This window comes from Notechis scutatus, chromosome 3, assembly GCF_049901735.1.
Source record: "Notechis scutatus isolate UNSWTSFEM ecotype Mainland chromosome 3, rNotScu1.2, whole genome shotgun sequence".
NCBI classification, from domain to species: Eukaryota; Metazoa; Chordata; class Lepidosauria; order Squamata; family Elapidae; genus Notechis; species Notechis scutatus.
The window spans coordinates 181,770,629-181,791,084 of NC_142011.1; the positions used below are offsets into that span (position 1 = coordinate 181,770,629).

A 20,456-nucleotide genomic window follows, 5' to 3' on the forward strand; every position below is an offset into this window, starting at 1 on the left:
ATTGTGAAATAGGGTCACAAAAATGTTAATCCAAACTTATTATTACTAGCCTCTTGAAAGGAACATTTTAACCCTTTTTAGGTTACTTAAAGCAAGTCAAGCATTTTTAATTTAGTGAAAAGCTACCCTTCAGAGAATTTTTACAGGAGTATTAACTAACTAACAATGTGTAAGTCAAGGTACAGAGTTTACATATTTCATTAAGGACTTTGACTGTTGCAGTGTTTTGTGCATGCATATTGTACCCTATGACTATTATTAAGTGTTGTTGTGCCTTATGATTCTTGACTCTTGACGAATGTATTTTTTATGTACACTGAGAGCATTTGCACCAAGACAAATTCCTTGTGTGTCCAATTACACTTGGCCAATAAAGAATTCTATTATGCATCTATTACTATTATATTAGCAACAAACAATGATACATATCCAAAGACTACATCCAGCTATCAAATAACCTCTGATTTGCTGACAGAACTGCTTTATGTTCTCTTTCAATACAGTTTCCTGCATATTTTCAAAAACATTGCTTCCATTTTAAATAAAGAAAAGCTTAATCCTAGGCATTTGGATGTATGTTCATCTTAATCACATGTTCTTGAAAAAAGTCAGCTTCTGATTTTAAGATGCCATATCTTGTTTGGAAGGATGTTTTGCTAAATTTATACAAAAAGGGGATGTATTCAATAAAAAATAGATGTGATATCTTCCAAAGTTTCTTTTATGGCTACATAAGAATAGAATTAGCATGGAAATCTAAAATGTACTCTATTTAATTTCTAGTAGGTGAGGGATATACTGATACAAGAATGCAATTGATATAATTAATATTTAAATAACATTTGAAAAAGTATCCTTGTATTTGTATTAGGTGTAATAGGTCTATTTTATGTATGTATATATATGTGTGTGTGTCTGTGTGTGTGTATGTATGTATTTATTTATTTATTTATTTACACAAATGTTGAATATAAAAAGAAATTACTGTGTTTTTAAGATACCAAAGGTATTTGTCCCAACTAGTCACTGAGAATATTTCAAATACTAATATCCTTGCTTTGTTGTTGGATTGGGACGTAGATTTCCCACAAAACAAGAGTAACTGGGATATTTTCATTTTACTGAGATTATTTTGCCTTAGGGAAAAATAGCTAATATCAAAATACATACTAAGATGCATTTTTGTTTGTAATAGTTATGCCATTATTATGTGGGAAGTGATGTCAAGAAAAAAACCATTCGAAGGTCAGATTTTTGTCTTTATCTAATTCTGTTAAAAAATAGCTGAGTTAGAATAACCTGTTAAAATTTAGATTAATGTAGAACAGTATTTTTAAAGACCATTGTTTCCCCTTTGTCTTAAGCTTATATTGTATTATACTTTTGTATTGTAATAAAAATACCACATATTGCAGAATATTGGTAGGAAGGGCAGGATAATTATTTTGCATTTAAAATTTCTAAATTAGGTTAGATCACAATATTATTTAAAATATGAATTTACTACTTGTGTTTCAATTTCTAAAATTGGAAGAAATACACATATATATTTCTAAGACATGCATGTATTGACTTTTGCAGACGTTATACATTACTTGCAAATTATGTTTAGCATGTCACAAGGGAAGCGTCCAGATGTTGGGGAAGAGACTTTGCCCCTTGATATCCCTTACCGAGAATTGGTGGTGTCTTTAATGGAATCTGCTTGGGCACCCAATCCAGAGGAAAGACCATCTTTTTCAAGTAAGTTTCTCTATATGACAGGTAATTCAGAAGCTCTGGCTACACTCTGCTGTTGTATATTTGTTGCACTTGCTGAAGTGCTTCTCTTGCTTCCCTATCAACTCTATTGAGGAAAAGCCACACTAGAACACAATGTTCAAGACTGTTCAACGGCTGGAAGCATCTCAGGTATTACTTGGGATTGCTTTTATTTGTATATTAAAGTTATTAAGTATAATTTGCATTAGCCTTTAAGCTTTATTTTACCATTATAAAAATAGGGCTACCTGCTAGGTAGGTCTTTCCCATCACCACCAGTTGGCTGGATTCAATGGACAAAGACGCTTTGGTGGAACATTAGCCAACACCTTGTTAAAGCAGCTGTGCTTTTTCCTGGAGTCACATGGCCACACTTTCCATCCCAAGCAGACAAAAATACATGTTGTGGGCCAATGCTTGGTCCATGACCAATAAAATCCTGAAGCACCTTTTCCCCTTAAACATTGTAATCCTGTACAGGCCTGTTGACTAAGGGGAAATGTCCACCTAATAGGTAGCCCTGTATTTATTTTGTGATTCAATTGCAGAAGAAGTTTTGAGATTATCAATTCATTGAAAGTTGCTCAGTCAAGCAAGTCTTCCTTGTGCCTTTTTAAACCATCAGTGGGGTTATGGTTACTCTTTTTCCCATTTTACAGCTGAATTGCAAAACTGAGACAGTTGCTAGACATGGAGGAATAAAAACGGTAATTCTCCAAGCATGTGAGCATGAGTGAAGGACCTCTTCTTGAACCTTTAAAGCAATCAGATCTTAGCAAGTCCCATGTGGCTGCTGTCTCTGCACAGCCCTGCTATGCAGAACTGTTCATCTATGCAGAAGTCTGTGGCTAATTTTATGATGGTTCGTTTGTAAAATTGTTTAGTTAGTGCTTTAGAACAACCCAGACAGTAACACACCAATCCAATAATAATGGATACATTTGTACTAATCAGATATCTGGTATGGATTCAGGAAGCCATTGATGTCACAACTAATACTATATTATCATAGTCAATTTATATAATTTTTTAATATTTAAATTTAAATAGGGTGAATACATAGAAAGCAATCTGGTTACTTCCTTGGGTAAAGGTAGTCCTTAACATACAACCATAATGGAGTCTGCTGATGACAATGATATATCGCAGTGGTCATAAAAAGAGTCATTCATTTGACTTTTTTGCAGCAGTCATTAAGGAAACAAAGGTTCACTATGGGTGCAGTTTTGCCAAAATCTGGAAGCAAGTTCCAGTTTTCAGTAAAACCATTGTAAAATGCAACTGCAAATGATGCTCCAGTAATGGCCGTAAATGCAACCGTGTTGTTGAGTGCTCGAAGTTCAATCGTGTGACTAACTTTTATTTCACATCCAAGTCATAAGTCCCTTTTTCGGGTCGGTCATTACTTCAACAGTTGCTAAGCAGCTGATTGTAAATTGAGGACTACTTATATTCATGTATTTTATATTGGCATACAAGTCAGAAAAGTTCTAGTGTCAGTATTCTAGACTTAGAAAAGGCTAGAACAATTTTTATATGAATACTCAGTTTTGCTCAGTATTTCTATTTATAGAATAGCAAAGAATAGCTTGAAAGATGGACTTTTCTTGACAATTAAAAAAAAGCAGCAGATAATACATATTTCCAGTGTATTAGGGAGGTTCTCACACCCTCCAGGCATTCACCTGCATATGTATAGGCATTCCAAATTGATGAAAAATGGAACCTTGGTTTTCTTCTCTTCCCAATTTTCATGCATTTAGCTGATTGAGAGGCTTTCTGCAATTGTATGAATAGAAATAGAGCTGTCTGTATGATCTGGGCCCTTGGTTTTAGGCACCTAAAGTGTAAAAATCTGTTCTTGAATGTAAAAACATGTGTTTGAATGGGAGGGTTGCTTCTGTATTGTAGCCTGATTATCCAATTTCACTGGAATGACTGAAAAGAGTGAACATGTCAACATGATTCTTCCCATACTCTGCACCATGCCTAAAGCATGTTATATGTTTGTTGCATGCAAATTCTTAACCCTGATATTTCCTGGTTCCTGTTCTGGCTATCAGACGGTGGTCAGCAAACTATGCATGCCAGTTATTCAGTACTGAAAGGCACTCAAAATCATACCAAGATTGTAGATTGTGATTTGGTGTCTTCATTCAGTATTTTTTTCTTTTTTTTTTTTATTAAGAGGGAAAACTCTAAAAGTCATCTTTTAAATTATAACATCAGAAGCCTTAACCTTGTTTTTTGTTCAGTTTTGGTGAAAGTAAATAATAATAATAATTTGGTGAATTTCTTAAGATTTAAGAGATTTAAATCTCTTGCCAACATTTTCTTTGTTTGAGTAAGCAGGTTTCAGAATATGATATGACAGGACATTTTTCTGGAAAGTTTTGAAATCAAAAACATTTGATTTCTTAACTTCTATGTTAAGTCACCTTAGTCTGAATCGGTTATAAGCAAGGTCCATGCAATAATTTCAGTTTAGTTCATGTAGTATCTGAAATAATGCATTATTACATTGTAATATAAGTTTATCGGAACATACTTAATTTTAACCAGCATTAAGTGCTCACTAACATAGTAATTATGTGAAATAATGTTAACACTACAGTTCCAAGACATGCAATGCAATATTCCTATTCTCACAAGAATATCTAAACAGAGTAAGCTTGAAGAAATGGAGGATGAAGGAAGAGAAAACAAGCTATAGTTGCCACTGTGATCATCCAGTGCACTATCTTTGGAATGCCTTCATGTTGCCTCTAGGACTGCTTGTATGATGGAAATTCATTTTACCTTATTTGTGAAAATCTTCAAGATGATGATACAGTTCACACAGGTGGGGTCTGGCAGGTTATAGGTTCATCCTGTTCAATTGGACTGGGGAAGGAGTGGGGAGGGAGAGATAGGGGACACAACATGGCTGGGATTGTAATTCTGTTAATACCAAATTTTAGTAAAGTTTGGTGAACCTGAAAGCAATGTTCCAAGCGGAATATACACACTGTTTACTTATGTAACATGTCAACTCACAATATTAAAAACAAACAAACACAGTAAGATAAGCAAAATAATAAGATAAATGATAAATAAATAAAGCACTCCGTAAGAAAAATAAGCAAAATGGCAAATCTGTGTGACTGTTTAACACAATAATATATAACATATCTAACAAGGAATTCAATTCATCCTACCCTAAGGCCTGGGAGAACATTAAGGCTTTCTGGAGTCCAAATCTCTTAGGGTAATTGTGTTAAAATGTCAAACAACTAATAGACATTAATTGTTCCCTATCTGTTGGATATATAGGATGTATTACTATCTAGTTTTATCCAGGAATAGTTGGTTTTGACATCCTTCAAATTGGCCTTAGAGAGTATGCTTTAAAATATTTTTCAGGAATGTAATTTCCATAATTTAAACTTTCTGTTAAGAGACCTAATAGTGAGTATCTTTGTTTAGGGTGCTTAATAGATCTTGAATCTGTGATGAGGACCTTTGAAGAGATACCTATGCTTGAAGCAGTAATAGATTTAAAGAGGGCCAAAGTAAGTGCTCATATTATAATCTATTATGAATAGAAATTATTCCCCAAAAGAAAGTGGATATCCATGTATCTGAAGTTGGAATTCTCATACTATTAACCATATGCAGATGTTCGCTTGCCCAGTCTGAATTATATACTAAGATATATGGGAGCTTATGGGATCATAAGACCATGGAGATATTTATAATCAGAAAACTACCCTGTTGGGGTACCTGATTACAGATAGAACTGTAAGCATGTTTAGCTAAAGAGATATACTGTCTATTTGTCCCAAAGATGCTTTTTCAAGAGGCAACGTGACTTTCTTGTTTTTCTTTGAAGACATTTTGCTTCTCATCCAAGAAACCTCAGAATCTTCTTGGATGAGAAGCAAAACATCTTCAAAGAAAAACCAGAAAGTCCAGTTGCCTCTTGAAAAAGCACCTTTGGGACAACTGTGACCTAGATGACTGAGAATCTCCATAGACATCCTGTCCATTTCTTTATGTATTGTTTATTTTTGTTATATTTCAATATATTTATATAATATAAAAATTATAAATTATAGTTTATTTATAAAATAAATTTATGTATTGCTGTGTTAAACAATAAAAATCTTTGCAAGCAGTTGGCTGTACGTGAGTGAGCACATGTCCCAAATTGTGCTCTCCCACATACCCTTACTCAGATGCAGGATTCTTGGGTATTTTGTCTCATAATTATGCTTCGATTTCATAATACCGTTTTGTTTTATGCCAATGTCTCCTTCAGGAACACTATGAGTGGAGTTGTGTTCATTTGCCTAACAAGATATCCAATGATGAATCAATGTCTTTAAATATACCACTGAACACTAGTATACAAGAGGTAAAACATTTTTTCTATTATTATCATAAACATCTTAATATGGTTAAACTATTTTTTGCCAAAGATTAGTGCTCAGTTTTGTAGAGAGTCAGAAAAAATACATGATTATATCATTTGTAAACTATATTGGGTTGAAACATGTTTCATCCAGTGATGCAAAGGTTTATGATGAGCTAAACAATGAGCTCTTTGCCAAGGATTTCAGCATTTCGGGCCTATGTTGAGGTTCTTTCAGGGGATAGCTAACAACTTTATACTATGTTAATCATAGGCACACCTATAAATTAGCATATTCATAGACACCCAGCACCACCACCAAGGCAGGAGATAAGCTCTGATAAATGGCAAATGCCCAACATGGTCCCTGCTTATCATACTATGATACAGAGGGATGCCTGCTTCATGTTTGAATGCCACACAACAGGTATGAATTTTAAAAAGAATAGATTCCAAAAGGTAAAACTGGGATTAAATCTAGGCATGGAGAGGTGTCTTCAGACCACTGTTGTCCTCCTTGAAATAAACAAATCTTCTAGCATTTACAGTCAGAAACTATATAATATTTGCATGTCTAATACATTCCTCTGTTGAAGACATTGAAAAATATCTAACACTGAGAGTCATTTCAGTCAGTCAGTAGCTGATACTCTGTATGCTGTTTAACCTCCAAAAAGGGTTTGGAAAATGCCTGTGTGAAAATTTCTGAACTTTGGAAGGGCTCATCCTTGAAAGATCAAATAGCCAAAAACACTTTTTTAAAGTTTTCTTCGGGAAGAGGGTGGGGAGAAACTTTACACCATATCAAGTGGTGTTAGGCTGCCTGCTGCGTTACCTGTCTAATTTGGGACAGATTGTACAATGGGAATTTGTACCACATTTAAGAAATAGCATCCTTCCTAGAAATATTTAAAAGGAAAAATGGCTTTTCTCATTGGGGAAATTACAGAGAAACACCACAGACCTTTGGAGAAGAGCAAATAACTCTGTAAAATGGAAATACGATTTCTTTTTATCATTTTATTGTAGGTTTTTCTTTGTGTGTGTATGTTTATTTTAATTACTGACATGTAAGTAAGGCTTTAAATACTGTATATCTAGCATAATCACCAATTCATTTTGGGTTCATTGTACTTGTTTGCTAAATTTTACCAATTGAAAAAATTAAACCAAAAATCTCTATTCCATGTGATTCTGTTCTTTCCAGAATTCCTGTTCATCCCAAGATGATCAATCTTATCCATCAAGTGTTCCCCAAAATATATCAAAACCATGCAACCTCCTTTCAGATGGTATGTCCTCTTCACACAATTGCAGTTTGATCATTGGCAAATTACATAATCCTCTTATGGATAACAATAAAGGAGAATGTTTGCAGCTCAGGGTTCAAATGACGGGTCCTTGTGTTTTCTCAGCTTGGTTGTTTTCTTAAAGGCGTATCATTACCCAAAGTAGGCAACGTTATCAGTGCTAGAGTCTTCAGACTAATACTGATGATTTTACTTAGTTTGGGTAATGAACCATCTGCAAGAAAAAAAAAAACAAGCTCAGAGAGCACCAAGGACCCCTCAGCCAGTGGTGGGCTGCAACTGGTTTAATGACTTCTTCTTCACAGGCAGCATTCAAAAATCACCAATTTTGACCTCTACAGCTTAACTTCTAGGGCAGCCCCGGTAAGTAAAAAGCTGAGGTGCGGAAATCCACTGTGCCACGCAAATCATCTGAGCTGAAAAATATAGGACAGGATGGGGCGGGTGAGCAGGGCCAGCTGATTGTTGCAACTAACCGGCAGCATCCCAACACTGCCCTCAACTCTTATGAGTACAGCATAATTAGATAGTGTCTCTCTGGTTCACAGAATGTTGTTAACAGATTGGACCAAAAGAGAGTTGAGCCAATAGCATACTATCCAGGATAAGATTTGTACAAGTGGACAAGACTGGTTCAAGTGGTCCTCGAATTAAATAGTTCATTTGGTGACCGTTCAAAGTTACAATGTCATTGAAAAAAGTGACTTAAGACCATTTTTCACACTTAGAACCTTTGCAGCATCCACATGGTGATGTGATTAAAATTCAGACACTTGGCAACTGAGCCATATTTATGATGGTTGCAGTGTCCTGGGATCATGTGCTCACTTTTTATGACCTTCTGACAAGCAAAGTCAATGGGGAAACTAGATTCACATAACAACAATGTTACTATTTGAACATCTGCAGTGATTCACTTAACAGTTGTGACAAGGTTGTAAAATGGGGTGAAATTCACTTAACAAATGCTTCACTTACCCTCAGAAATTTTGGGTTCAATTGTGATCATGTTGAGGACTATCTGTATTCTACAATAATCAGTGTTCTTCCTAAAGTATTATGTGGATAGATATATAGATTTCTACTCTATTGTTTTAAATAAAAATAAATTTGTGTAATAAAAGATAGTTTTATCTTAGATCTGTAGAATTAAAAGGAAGTTCAGTCTCACTATGTCAAGATGCAACATTTGGTTTTCTAGCAAAAAAAAAATATACCAACAAGAAATCACAAATTTGGTTGCAGCTATAAATAACAATCACATCATGGTTTTGCATTTTGTTCTGGTTTTGATCTCCCTGCTTTCTTTTTCAATCCATTTGTCCTTCCTTCTATCCTGTCTTTCTGATTTGTGAATTTGATTGCAACCCATTGGGCTGCAGCTGGTCTCATCTATGAGTAGCACTGCCAACTATACTATCAACAGCCGTACTGTACAGTGCAACATGTTTGGAAGATACCAGATTATATTTCAGGAGAACAAAAGTGCTTTTAGGTTTATAAAAATAACTTTTTTTGTTGGGATAATGAGAGGAACCAAAAGAAAGAAAGAAAAATCAATCTACTGATTGTGGTGCAGCCATTTGGTGTGGTGCAGCATGGCTGGGATGGTAGGTAAATTGTAGGTAAATGACGGACTGGTTCTGGGGTTTTTTTGTGCTTTGTTTTTATTTTTACTTTTTTAAATTAATGAGATACTTTTCTTTTGTGATAGTTAAGGATGAACCACACTCGCTGATCAGTTATGTCCCACACTCCCAGATTACTCAGTCTTGCGTATCTCAACAAAGTTCCTCATCTAACACAGATAGTTCTAATTCATCAAATTCCATTCCAGGCTTGCTACAGATATCAGGAGCTAATCCAGGTATGCAGCTGAGAGTTTTGAACCCTACTCTTGGTCAATTTGTTTTATTATAAAGCTAGATCAGATCTCTAGAAATAACAACACAATTTTCACCAATGTGCATGCATTATTCTCTTTTACATATTTGCAAGAGTTATTTTGGGGAGGCATTTATAAAAAGAAAACTATTTTTTTTTCTTGATCAGAAATAAAATTCTTCAGATAGTGATATACTGTAACTATTAATCATTTTATGATTTCAGCTTATACCCAGTTTAAGAATGTAAAAGAAAATGGAAAGTATATAGAAGGTGAAACTTTTGAAGAGAGCTACATGTCACTGCAGAATTTGTGATTGTTTTAAACAATGAGGATTGTAACCAAAGGTGCTTTTTCAAGAGGCAACTGGACTTTTTGATTTTACTTTGAAGACATTTCGCTTCTCATCCAAGAAGCTACTTCAGCTCTTGAACAAGCACCTTTGGGACAACCATGATCTGGATGATTGAAAATCTCCAGCTACGCACTTTGGAATGAGGATTATAATTAATCTTTTGATATCTTGATTTACAACATTAAGTAACATTTAAAATGTGTTCCTTAAAACAGTATTTAGAACAAAATGAGTATAATAAAAATGAAGTGGACATATAAAAGAAACTTAACCAATCAGAAAAAAAAAGCCTTTCTGTAAGCTATGTTATACAAAACATTTGGAAGTACATTATAGAAGGCAGTTTTTTCTGGAACATGTGGACATATTTCTGCTAGGATTGTCTCTTTCGTTGGAGAAAACCACAAAGTGGGACACACTGATTTTTGAAACATACTATGTGCTTAATACCCGAACAACAGTCTCCAAATGCTTTAGGTGACCCTAATATTTAGGTAAAACAACAAAATAGAAATGTTAGTCTAAACTTTGGGAATTTTCACACTGCAACAATGTGTGTGGTCTGCCTTAGCATCTTTCACCTTCAAGTGATCATAAATGCTCATCATCTTTATCTAACAAAAGCAATGGTTGTGTGTCCAGATACGATAAAAAGGTAGATAACACAATTAAAGATCTGCTGAAGGAAAAGCTGGCATATAGGAAATAATGGGAGAATACAGCTTTTATTTTAATAACGGTGAAAAGACACAGTTTTATTTTTGAAGTATCATACTAAAAAAATTAGGAAATGCTCTGTTCTCTTAAGTTGCTCTGTGTAGTTTGATGTTATTTTTATTTTAGGACTGAGTCAGATTTTATTTTTATTTTATTTTTTTGCTTCTTCTCTATATTAGACTTTATATTCAGGACTATGCAGTCACAAGATTCTGCTGTAGCTCATAATTGGATCCAAACTAAAAGAGAGGATATTGTCCATCAGATGACCGAGACTTGCATTAACCAGTGTTTAGATGCCCTTGTCTCCAAGGATTTAATCATGAAAGAGGATTATGAACTCGTTAACACCAGACCTACAAGAACCTCAAGAGTCAGGCAACTGCTTGATACTACTGACAGTCAAGGAGAAGAAGTCGCTAGAATTATAGTGCAAAAACTGAAAGATAATCGACAGATGGGGCTTCAGCCTTATCCAAATATACCTCCTGCATCCAGGAGCACTTCTTTGCATCTGTAAATGTCAGGACTTGCAATCTGGATTCCTATTTCTGAAGTACCTCTTTATGTTTCTGCTGCATGGTTCTAAACTGAGGGTCCTAGTTTGCTTGCTGAGGGAGAGGGCATCTGGCAAATGAAAGTATTACACAAATGTTCTTACCATTTTTAAAAATAACAACACACTTGGTCTTTCCTCACTGAATAAATTTGTATTTTGTGGAATTATTAAAAAGATAATACAAATTATACAAAGGATATAAAATACAAAAGAATAGGCAACTCCGTAGGGCTTCCTGTTTTTTTGAAGCATTCTGTCGATCAAATCTGTTTTTAAATCGGGAAGGATTACTGGGTTAGTGAATTAATAGGATTGTTCTAAAACACTACCCTTTATAAAGTATTCTATAGGAATAGGAACCACTTATACATGAATTTGCTTGTCTTTGAACATGTGCTTTGTAGCAAAATATGCATGCTCTATTTGGCTATGCCGAATATTGACCAGACTAATGTAACAAACCCCAGATGTATTTTGGAATGCACTCACTACCGTTTTGCAGCTTTGTAAAATGGGGGGGTGGGGGAGAGCAGTCTGTAAGTTATTATTGAAAGGGGCATGTTCTCTGTTCATGATCTTCAAAGAACATCTCAAGCCCAGATTTGCCTGGCCCAGGGCGTAAGAACATTAATTCCCCCAAAGAGTAGAACCTTGTACAAATGGATTGTGCTGGAATTTAGAAAAGATCTATATGGGCCCCATTGATTATAGCTCAAATTATTCATTAATACTTTGCTAAGATGGAAAGCAATTCAGTATACCTAAACTCAAAAGTAGGTGTGACAAGGTGGCTATAACAACCACTTCTGCTTCAAGAAGAAACACTTTAAAGACACTGAGGAATAGAAGGGAACCAGACAAGTGTGAATGAGGTTTTACCTCACAATGCCTCTGTCAACTCGTAAAACATTTTGTATACATGTTTTATAGTTGACAACAGAAAGAAGGGGGAGGGAGTTTCAAAGAGCAGGTAGCAGTGTGGAATTGAAAGTACATTCCATTCATATTTTTTTCAAACACTGATTAGATGATTGAAGCTTCTGCCATGAAAAAATCTAATTGGAGAGCATGATTGATAACTCTTGGCTATGGACATTTTTCATTGGATGATACACCCAGAGGGGTGGGGGGGAAAGTAGGATCAAGGGTGACAGTGAATTACGTAACTCAGAGTTGGCTACACCCAGGTAAATGCCAGAAGTAGAATGTTACCTTCAAATAAATCTTTTTTAGTTTTGGGAGTGTGGCTCGAGGCTCATGATTTAATTGGAATAACTGCCTGAATCCTGACAGCCTCCTCTTTATAAAATGAAGTTGCATTCCATACTCTAGTAGTTTAATTCTGTTAAGAAGTGAGAGGGGAGGACAATGGCATCTTCTAAAAAGAGGAAAGGATTCTTCCAAGTTGTCCACCTATATGGTAAATGGGACAAGGATAGATTATAGCATGTAAAATATGTATGAATCATATAAAACCAGTATGGAGTAGTGGTTTAGATGTTGGGCTAGAAAAAGGGAGAGTGATTGTCTAGTTGTAGCTCCGCCTTGGCCACAGAATCAACTTGGTGACCTTGAGTCAATTACTCTTACAGCCCTGGGAAAGAGAGTGGCAATTCACTTCAGAATTCTGGCCAATAAAACTACAGGGATCTGTCCAGGTAGTGGCCAGGAATCATTTTGACTCAAAGGAATCCCCCCCCCCCCCAAATCATATAGTTAATTCCTGATTTATCATGTAAACAAATGCCTTTGAAGTTCCCTTATCCAGTTAAGCCACCAAAGATTCTGCTAAATATAGTTTGATGGAATAGAAGAGCTATGGCTGAAGAGAGACCACATAATGTTCTTTAGTAACCAAGTTTTTTTTTAATTTATAGAATCTTAATTCACATCTAACTGGTAGGATTCAAACAACAGTTCCTTATACAAATGCAAATTGTGGCTGAAGGATGAATTAAATGATTTCAACTCCATAATTCTGTTTCTATGTATCTAGAACAGAGGTCTCATTCTTGCGGCCCGTGGGCCAATTGCGGTCCGCAGGACGATATCCTGTGGCCCCCACCGTGATATGAAAGTATAATATTAGTGCGGCCCGCAGGGGGAATGGACCTCTGAAGGAAGTCCCGCCCGCCGTTCCTCGTCGTGGCTGACATTCGGTGCTAGGCTAAGCTACACCGACTTCATGCACACTAGGCTTGTAACAACAGTGTGGCGGATGACGAACAGTCCGGTAGCAGTCGCCTTTTTTTGCGGTCGCCATTCCGGTACTTTCTACCATCAACAAATGCCACGATCAAACGCAGAGAAAGGTGACTGCTACCAGGCTGTTCGTCATCCGCCGCGCTGTTGTGACAAGTAGAAGCGGAAATGACGTCACACGTTGAGACATTCTCCATGCGTCGCTAGCTGGCTAAACACTTCTATGAAACATGGAACAAGAGTGACGCCAAGTGGAATAAACTAAATTTTGTCACACCCTCGTCATGTCTTTGTCAAAGCCTGCAGTGAAGAGAAAGATAGGTGACGAGCACAGACAATTTCAGCAAAGGTGGGAGACGCAGTATTTCTTTGTTGAGCACAGGGGCATCCTGACATGCCTTATTTGCACTGAAAAAGTTGCAGTGCACAAGGAATACAACCTGAAACGTCATTATTCAACTAAGCATGCTAAGGAATGTGCAAAATATCAGGGGGGTGAGAAAGCCAACCGGGTTGCCAGCCTTAAAACATGTCTAGTGTGGCAACAAGATTTCTTCAAGAAAGCAACCAAAGAATGCTGCAGCAGTCGAAGCTAGCTATATGGTTAGTGAGATGATTGCTAAGGCGGGAAAACCATTCACAGAGGGCGAGTTTGTAAAAAAATGCATATTACAGGCTGCAAGTATAGTTTGTCCGGAAAAGAAAAGTCAGTTCAGCAACATCAGCCTTTCTGCCAACACAGTGGCAGAGCGCATTTCTGACCTGTCAAGTGACATTTATCATCAACTGTGAGAAAGCCAGATGTTTTGATGCATATTCAGTTGCTCTTGATGAGAACACAGACATAACTGACACTGCTCAGCTCACAATTTATGTCCGTGGTGTTGATCGCAATTTTGAAATGACAGAGGAGTTGCTCAGAGTAATTCCAATGCATGGCCAGACCACTGCTCATGAGATATTTCGCCAGCTGTGTGATGCCATTGAGAATGCAGGTTTGCCATGGAATAGGTTTGTTGGAATAACAACCGACGGAGCGCCATCAATGACGGGGAGGATAAATGGACTGGTGGCACTTGTTCAGAGAAAACTTGAGGAGGAGGGTGTAGAAGAGGCTATTGCTCTGCACTGCATTATCCATCAGCAGGCCCATTGCAGCAAATGCCTGAAGTGTGACAACGTGATGTCTGTTGTTGTGAAATGCATCAACCACATCAGATCCAGGGGCTTAAAGCACAGGAGGTTCCGTGCTTTTTTAGAGGAAATGGAGTCAGAATATGAAGATGTGCTCTATTTCACCGAGGTACGTTGGCTCAGCAGGGGAAATGTCTTGAAAAGATTTTTTGAACTGAGAGAAGTAAAAGCCTTCATGGAGAAGGATGGGAAGGCTGTTCCCAAGTTGAATGATCAGAAATGGCTCATGGACTTGGCTTTTCTTGTCGACATCACACATGAGCTGAATGTACTGAACAAGAAGTTACAAGGCCAGGGGCAGCTTGTCAGTGCTGCCTATGACAACGTGAGAGCATTCTCCACAAAACTTGTGTTATGGAAAGCCCAGCTCTCTCAGACAAACCTTTGCCATTTCCCAGCATGCAAGGCACTTGTGGATGCAGGCACACCATTCAGTGGTGAGAAGTATGGTGATGCTATTTTGAAGCTACAGAAGGAATTTGATCACAGATTTGCAGACTTCAAGACGCACAGAGCCACTTTTCAAATTTTTGCAGACCCCTTCACCTTTGATGTGCAAGATGCCCCTCCTGTGCTTCAAATGGAGCTTATTGACCTGCAATGCAATTCTGACCTCAAGGACAAATTTAGGGAGGTGAATGGAAAAGCAGACAAGCATGGGCAATTTTTGAGAGAATTGCCCCCCAGCTTCCCTGAGCTTTCCCGAATGTTCAAGTGGACCATGTGCCTTTTTAGGAGCACATATTTGTGCGAAAAGTTCTTCTCCACCCTGAACTTTAACAAGTCCAAGTACAGGTCCAGACTTACTGATGATCATCTTCAAGCCATACTGAGGGTCTCAAGTGCTTCCTCTGTCAAGCCAAATGTGGTTCAGATATGTGAGAGGAAGTGTTGTCAAGTCTCTGGCAGCAAGGAGTAAGCTGGAGAAGCCATGTTCTGAGGAACTGTTCATGATCTTCATTCAATGTTCCATTCATGTGTTCAGGACAGTTCATGTATTGGAGAAATCATTAACTGTTGATGACATTTGAGGATATTTTTTAACGTTTTTTGTGGAATCCCTTATGCGGCCCAGCCTCACCCAGACTCTGCCTCCAGCGGCTCCCAGGTAAATTGAGTTTGAGACCCCTGATCTAGAAGGTCTTGGTTCAAATATTGCTAAAGTTACAGATTATTAAACAGTGTTAGAAAGCCAAAAATCTCTCCATTTCATCTGATTGATTGATTATGCACCATCAAGTTAGTACTGATTTTTGGTGACCATATGGGTAATTTTTTTTTCAAACTTTCTCTAACCTGGTCCTTTAGGCCTTCCAATGGGTATGCTTATCTCCACTGTAATTATCTCCACTGTAATTGAGTCCATCCATCTTACTGCTGGTTGTCCTCTTCTTTCCTTCCACCTTTTCCTGCTTTAGGAGCCTTCTCTAGAGTGTCAGATCTTTACTTAGTAAAGATAGGATCATTTTAGCCAGGTCATCTGTGCCTTGAGTGTCAATTCTGTTTTGTTTGATGATCCTCCCAACCATCACTCTGCCTTGGCCATCCATTGTATTCTCCAGGAGTCTTTTCCTACATCAGAGTTCAAAAGAATCAATCGGTACTTGTTCCTTCAAAGTTCTTCCCTTATTATCTACAAAATGGGAGGCAATCCTGATCCACTTGACAAGAATGTTATAAGAATCCTTGAGCACGCATATGGGGTGTTTTCATAAATGCATTGATGTACAATTGAGGCTCCAGGGTTTCATGCACTCCACTAAAGTCTAAAATGCAGCTCCCAGCATCCCTTCAAAATTAATATACATGGAGTGATAACCAGTATTTAATTTAATTTTATTGTATTAAAATAAATTTGTTTTTTTCCTAACAAATTTTCATTTACAGCCTTTTTACCCTTACAAATGTTGACTTTTGATGTGTTGTATTTGTATTCCACATTTAATGTTCAGCTAATGCCTGTTTGCTGCTTATGAAGATAAGACTGTCACCTAACTTTGTTACACCCTTGGTTTAACTAATCTATTCATTTCCCCCTGAATTGGGAAAAGCTCTTCAATGGATTGGGTATGGCTGCTCAAGGCAATGCTATTTGATGGAGCCTGGTATTGTCTGCATGTCAACCATATGCTGGATTGCTGAGATACTCCTCCCTTGAATACTGTTATCATTCTAGATAAAGTGGGGCACACTTATTTCTGGTACTTTCTTTGCCAATCACTTTCCCCTGTTATTCACAAAGTAGATCAGCTGACATTGGCGAACATGAGTAGAGCATATGTTGTTTGCCTGCCAGTGAAATCTAAGCCCCTGCCCTCTGAAAAACACTAGAGATAAAAGATCTGATCCAATAAGTCATTACTACCAATGGAGCTCCCTAGTTTCATGTAACAGGATCAGAGGGGGTATTCAGCAGGTTCTGACCAGTTCTGAAGAACCGGTAGCAGAAATTTTGAGTAGTTCAGAGAATCAGAAATACCACCTCTGACTGGCCCCGCCCCCATCTATTCTCTGCCTCTCAAGTCCCAGCTGATTGGCTGGGTCTTCTTTTGTTGCCCTGCACAGGAGAACGGAGCTGGAAAGCAGGTTAGTGGGGTGGGGAGGGAATGGGGATTTTGCAGTAACCTCCCATGAATGGGGAAGGTATGGAGATTTTGCAGTATCCTTCCCCTACCACACCCACCAAGCCAAGTCATGCCCACCAAGCCACACCACAGAACCAGTAGTAAATTTTTTTGAATCCTACCACTGAACAGGATGGAAACTAATCAAGGAAAGAACCAACCTAGACCTAAAGATAAATTTCCTGACAGAATAATCAGTGGAACAACTGGACTTCAGAAGTTGTGGAGGTTTTTAAGAAGAGATTGGACAACCATTTGTCTGAAATGGTGTAAGGTTTCCTGCTTGAGTAGGCAATGGACAAGAAGACCTCCAAAATCCCTTCCAACTCTCTTACTCGGTTCTGTTACAAACATTTCATCAAATTCCTTGAAACAAGGGTGGACCAAACCAGGCTGAAGAACACCCCCAAATACCCCAACCAGGCAGGTCTTCCGATATGAACTTTAGCACTACTAGTATTTTGTTACAGAATCGGAGCACAGAGAGGAGTCAAATAAGGTAATGGTAATAGATGTAATGTCAAATACTTCGTGTTAAGTGCCAAGAAGACGTCTGATACAAATATATTTACAGTTTGACATATTCGTGGCTTGTCAAAGTTTTCAGTTTTAAAAATAATGGCCACTGGGGTCTTCTAGCTATTGGCCTATTTTGGAAGAAAGAAGACAGCAATTATTTCTGAAGTATATTTTTAACTTGGTTTAGGAGAGTAGAATAATCTTTACAAGCAGAGGACCAGCCAACTACAGGTAGTCCTTGCCTTACAGCAGTTCATTTAGTGACCGTTCAAAGTTACAATGACACTGAGAAAAAGTGACTCATGACCGTTTTTCACAGTCACAGTCTTTGTAGCACCCCCTATGATCACGTGATCAAAATTCAGAGGCTTGGCAACAGGTTTGTATTTATGACCTTTACTGTGCCCCAGAGACATGCGATCCCCTTTTGCAATCTTTTGACAAGCAATGTCAACGGCAAAGCCAGATTTACTTCGCAACCGGGTTACTACCTTATCAACCACAATGATTCACTTAAACAAATGTGGCAAGGAAAGTCGTAAAATGGGGCAAAACTCACTTAACAAATGTGTCACTTAACAACAGAAATGTTGGGCTCAATTGTGGTTGTAAATCAAGGACTACCTGTCCTGGGAGGCAGACGCTGGTTCAAGTACAGGCAGTCCTTGACTTACAATAGTTTATTTAGTGACCGTTCAAAGTTATGATGGCACTGAAAAAAGTGATTTATGACCATTTATGACACTTATTGCAGTGTCCCCATGATCACAGATAACAGATAATCAGAGTTGGAAGGGATCTTGTAGGTCATCTAATCCAACCCCCCACCCAAGCGGGAGACCCTACACCATTTCTGACAAATGGCAGTCCAATCTCTTCTTGAAAGTCTCAAGTGATGGCGCTCCCACAAATTCCGAGGGCAAGCTGTTCCATTGGTTGATTGTTCTCACTGTCAGAAAGTTTCTCCTTATTTCCAGGTTAAATCTCTCCTTGTTCAGTTTCTATCCATTATTCCTTGTCTGGCCTACAGGCACTTTAGAAAATAGCTTGATCCCCCTCCTCTCTGTGGAAGACTGTTATCATGTGTCCCCTGGTCCTTTCCTTCACTAGACTAGCCATGCCCAGTTCCTGTAACCGTTCTTCATATGTTTTAGTCTCCACTTGATGGAGACTCCACTTGACCGAGACTTTAAATCCATATGATGCAAATTCAGACGCTTGACAAACTAGATTATATTTATGAAGGTTGCAGTGCCCCAGGATCATGTGATCAGCTTTTGCAACCTCCTAACAAGCAACGTCAATGGGGAAGCCAGATTCACTAACTTAACAACTGCAAGAAAAATCATAAAATGAAACAAAACTCACTTAACCCATGTCTCACTTAGCAACATAAATTTTGGGCTCAATTGTGGTCATAAATCAAGGATTGCCTGTAATGCACTAAACGGAACAGTCTTGATGGTGTGGAAGCTTTATTGTCTGTTTTATGTCATAAGGGAAAGTCATCATCTGATTGGGTAAAGAGGAGAAGACGAAAGTTACAAGCTGGGACTGAACCATTGTTTGAAGCAGAGAATGACAGCTGTTTAATGGGATCAGAAGGATCAAGCTTTGAAACCTGTACCCTGTATGGTATTTATCAAAGGAAGAATAAGGTTACACTTTGAACCACCAGTCACAGCGATGATATTCTCTGGCTTGTTACTCTTGTTGCATGACTTGCATAGCTGAAGTGTTCCAGAAGGAGAAAGTCTTAATCTGGACTGAAACAATTGGGAAGGGAACACCTCCACCAGAGGAACTAGCCAAAACCAAACACTGCCTTTGTTATTTTTGTTCCTGTATTTCGATCCAGCATATCACTTCTTTCCTCATTTTAATTTTTATCCACATTAAAATGTATAAGAAAAGAAAGCATGTCTATGCTATGTTTTCCACTCCTGGTTACTTTTGTACTCTTGATTACTCAAAACATTGCACATGGGATGGTGTGCACATATGTATGCACATTATAATATGCACTATGACTATACTGTAATACAGCAAGATTTAGAGGACTAACAGTCTGACATCTGCAGACTTTTGTGGCCTAAACAGAAAGTAGATGTTTTGTTTCTCTGGGAAAGTCATTCTTTCTCCTCTTGCCCTGCTCTAAAATGGAGAGAGGGAAGATAAAGATTTCTGCAGCATGGGAAATTAAGTGTACCAGAGTGTGGATAGAAAAGTGTCTGTGCATAGCTCTACCTAATCCTGCATTCACCAGGAACTGGGGATTTTGTCCTCTTAAGTTAGGGCCTCCCTACTTTCAGAGTGAAAAGTTCTGCAAATTCTAGGATGTGTTATTGAATAACAGAATTGAAAGAATCTTGGAAATTATTATCCTGCAGGAAAAGAAGAAGAAGCAATGCCTAATATCATCTGGCTTTTCATTCCCTCTTTCTTATTTATTGCTGTCTTAAAATAGCACAACCATTATAGAAGGAATAGAATTTCTCAGAACTGGAAATAGCTTCGCAGTAGTAAGCCCTCTCGAATTATAATTTTGCAATTGGTGGCAAAACAAAAAACAAACAAACAAACCCAACTCACAGATTTATTTTTCGTGAATGTAAATATTTTGTCATGACTTGTAATTTCCCTGACAGAATTTTTTGTAGCCAAGCAAAATTAGGATTTGACCTGAATATTTAGTATAAAAAGCTGAAGACAGTAGAGAACAAAATTATGGCAAGCATTCGATAAACCTTGGGAATTCTGGGTTTCAGTGCTATTCAAAATTCACCACTCTGATTAGTGTATTATAGAATTATATGATTGGAAGGGACCTTGGAGATCTTCTAGTCCAACCCTCTTCCCTGAGCAGGAATCTTCAGGCCATCCCAAAAAGTGGTTTCTTGAAACCTTCTGTGCTACCAGGAGGTAGATGTTCCACTG

General features: G+C 37.7%; 1 protein-coding gene across 2 annotated transcripts in view; it reads left to right on the forward strand.

Moving 5' to 3' along the window:
* RIPK2 (receptor interacting serine/threonine kinase 2) overlaps window positions 1-11,204 on the forward strand; it is a 28,587-nt gene extending 17,383 nt beyond the window's left edge. The window contains exons 5-11 of one of the 2 annotated variants that reach the window (XM_087961978.1): window positions 1,196-1,245; window positions 1,582-1,764; window positions 5,227-5,312; window positions 6,062-6,157; window positions 7,362-7,446; window positions 9,179-9,331; window positions 10,601-11,204. In XM_087961978.1, coding sequence (XP_087818104.1) covers window positions 1,196-1,245; window positions 1,582-1,764; window positions 5,227-5,312; window positions 6,062-6,157; window positions 7,362-7,446; window positions 9,179-9,331; window positions 10,601-10,941 — 994 coding nt within the window. In that variant the 3' untranslated portion in view covers window positions 10,942-11,204. The remainder of the gene's footprint in view (window positions 1-1,195; window positions 1,246-1,581; window positions 1,765-5,226; window positions 5,313-6,061; window positions 6,158-7,361; window positions 7,447-9,178; window positions 9,332-10,600) is intronic. The other variant, XM_026691126.2, reaches the window with a different exon arrangement.
* Window positions 11,205-20,456: the final 9,252 nt, after the last annotated feature.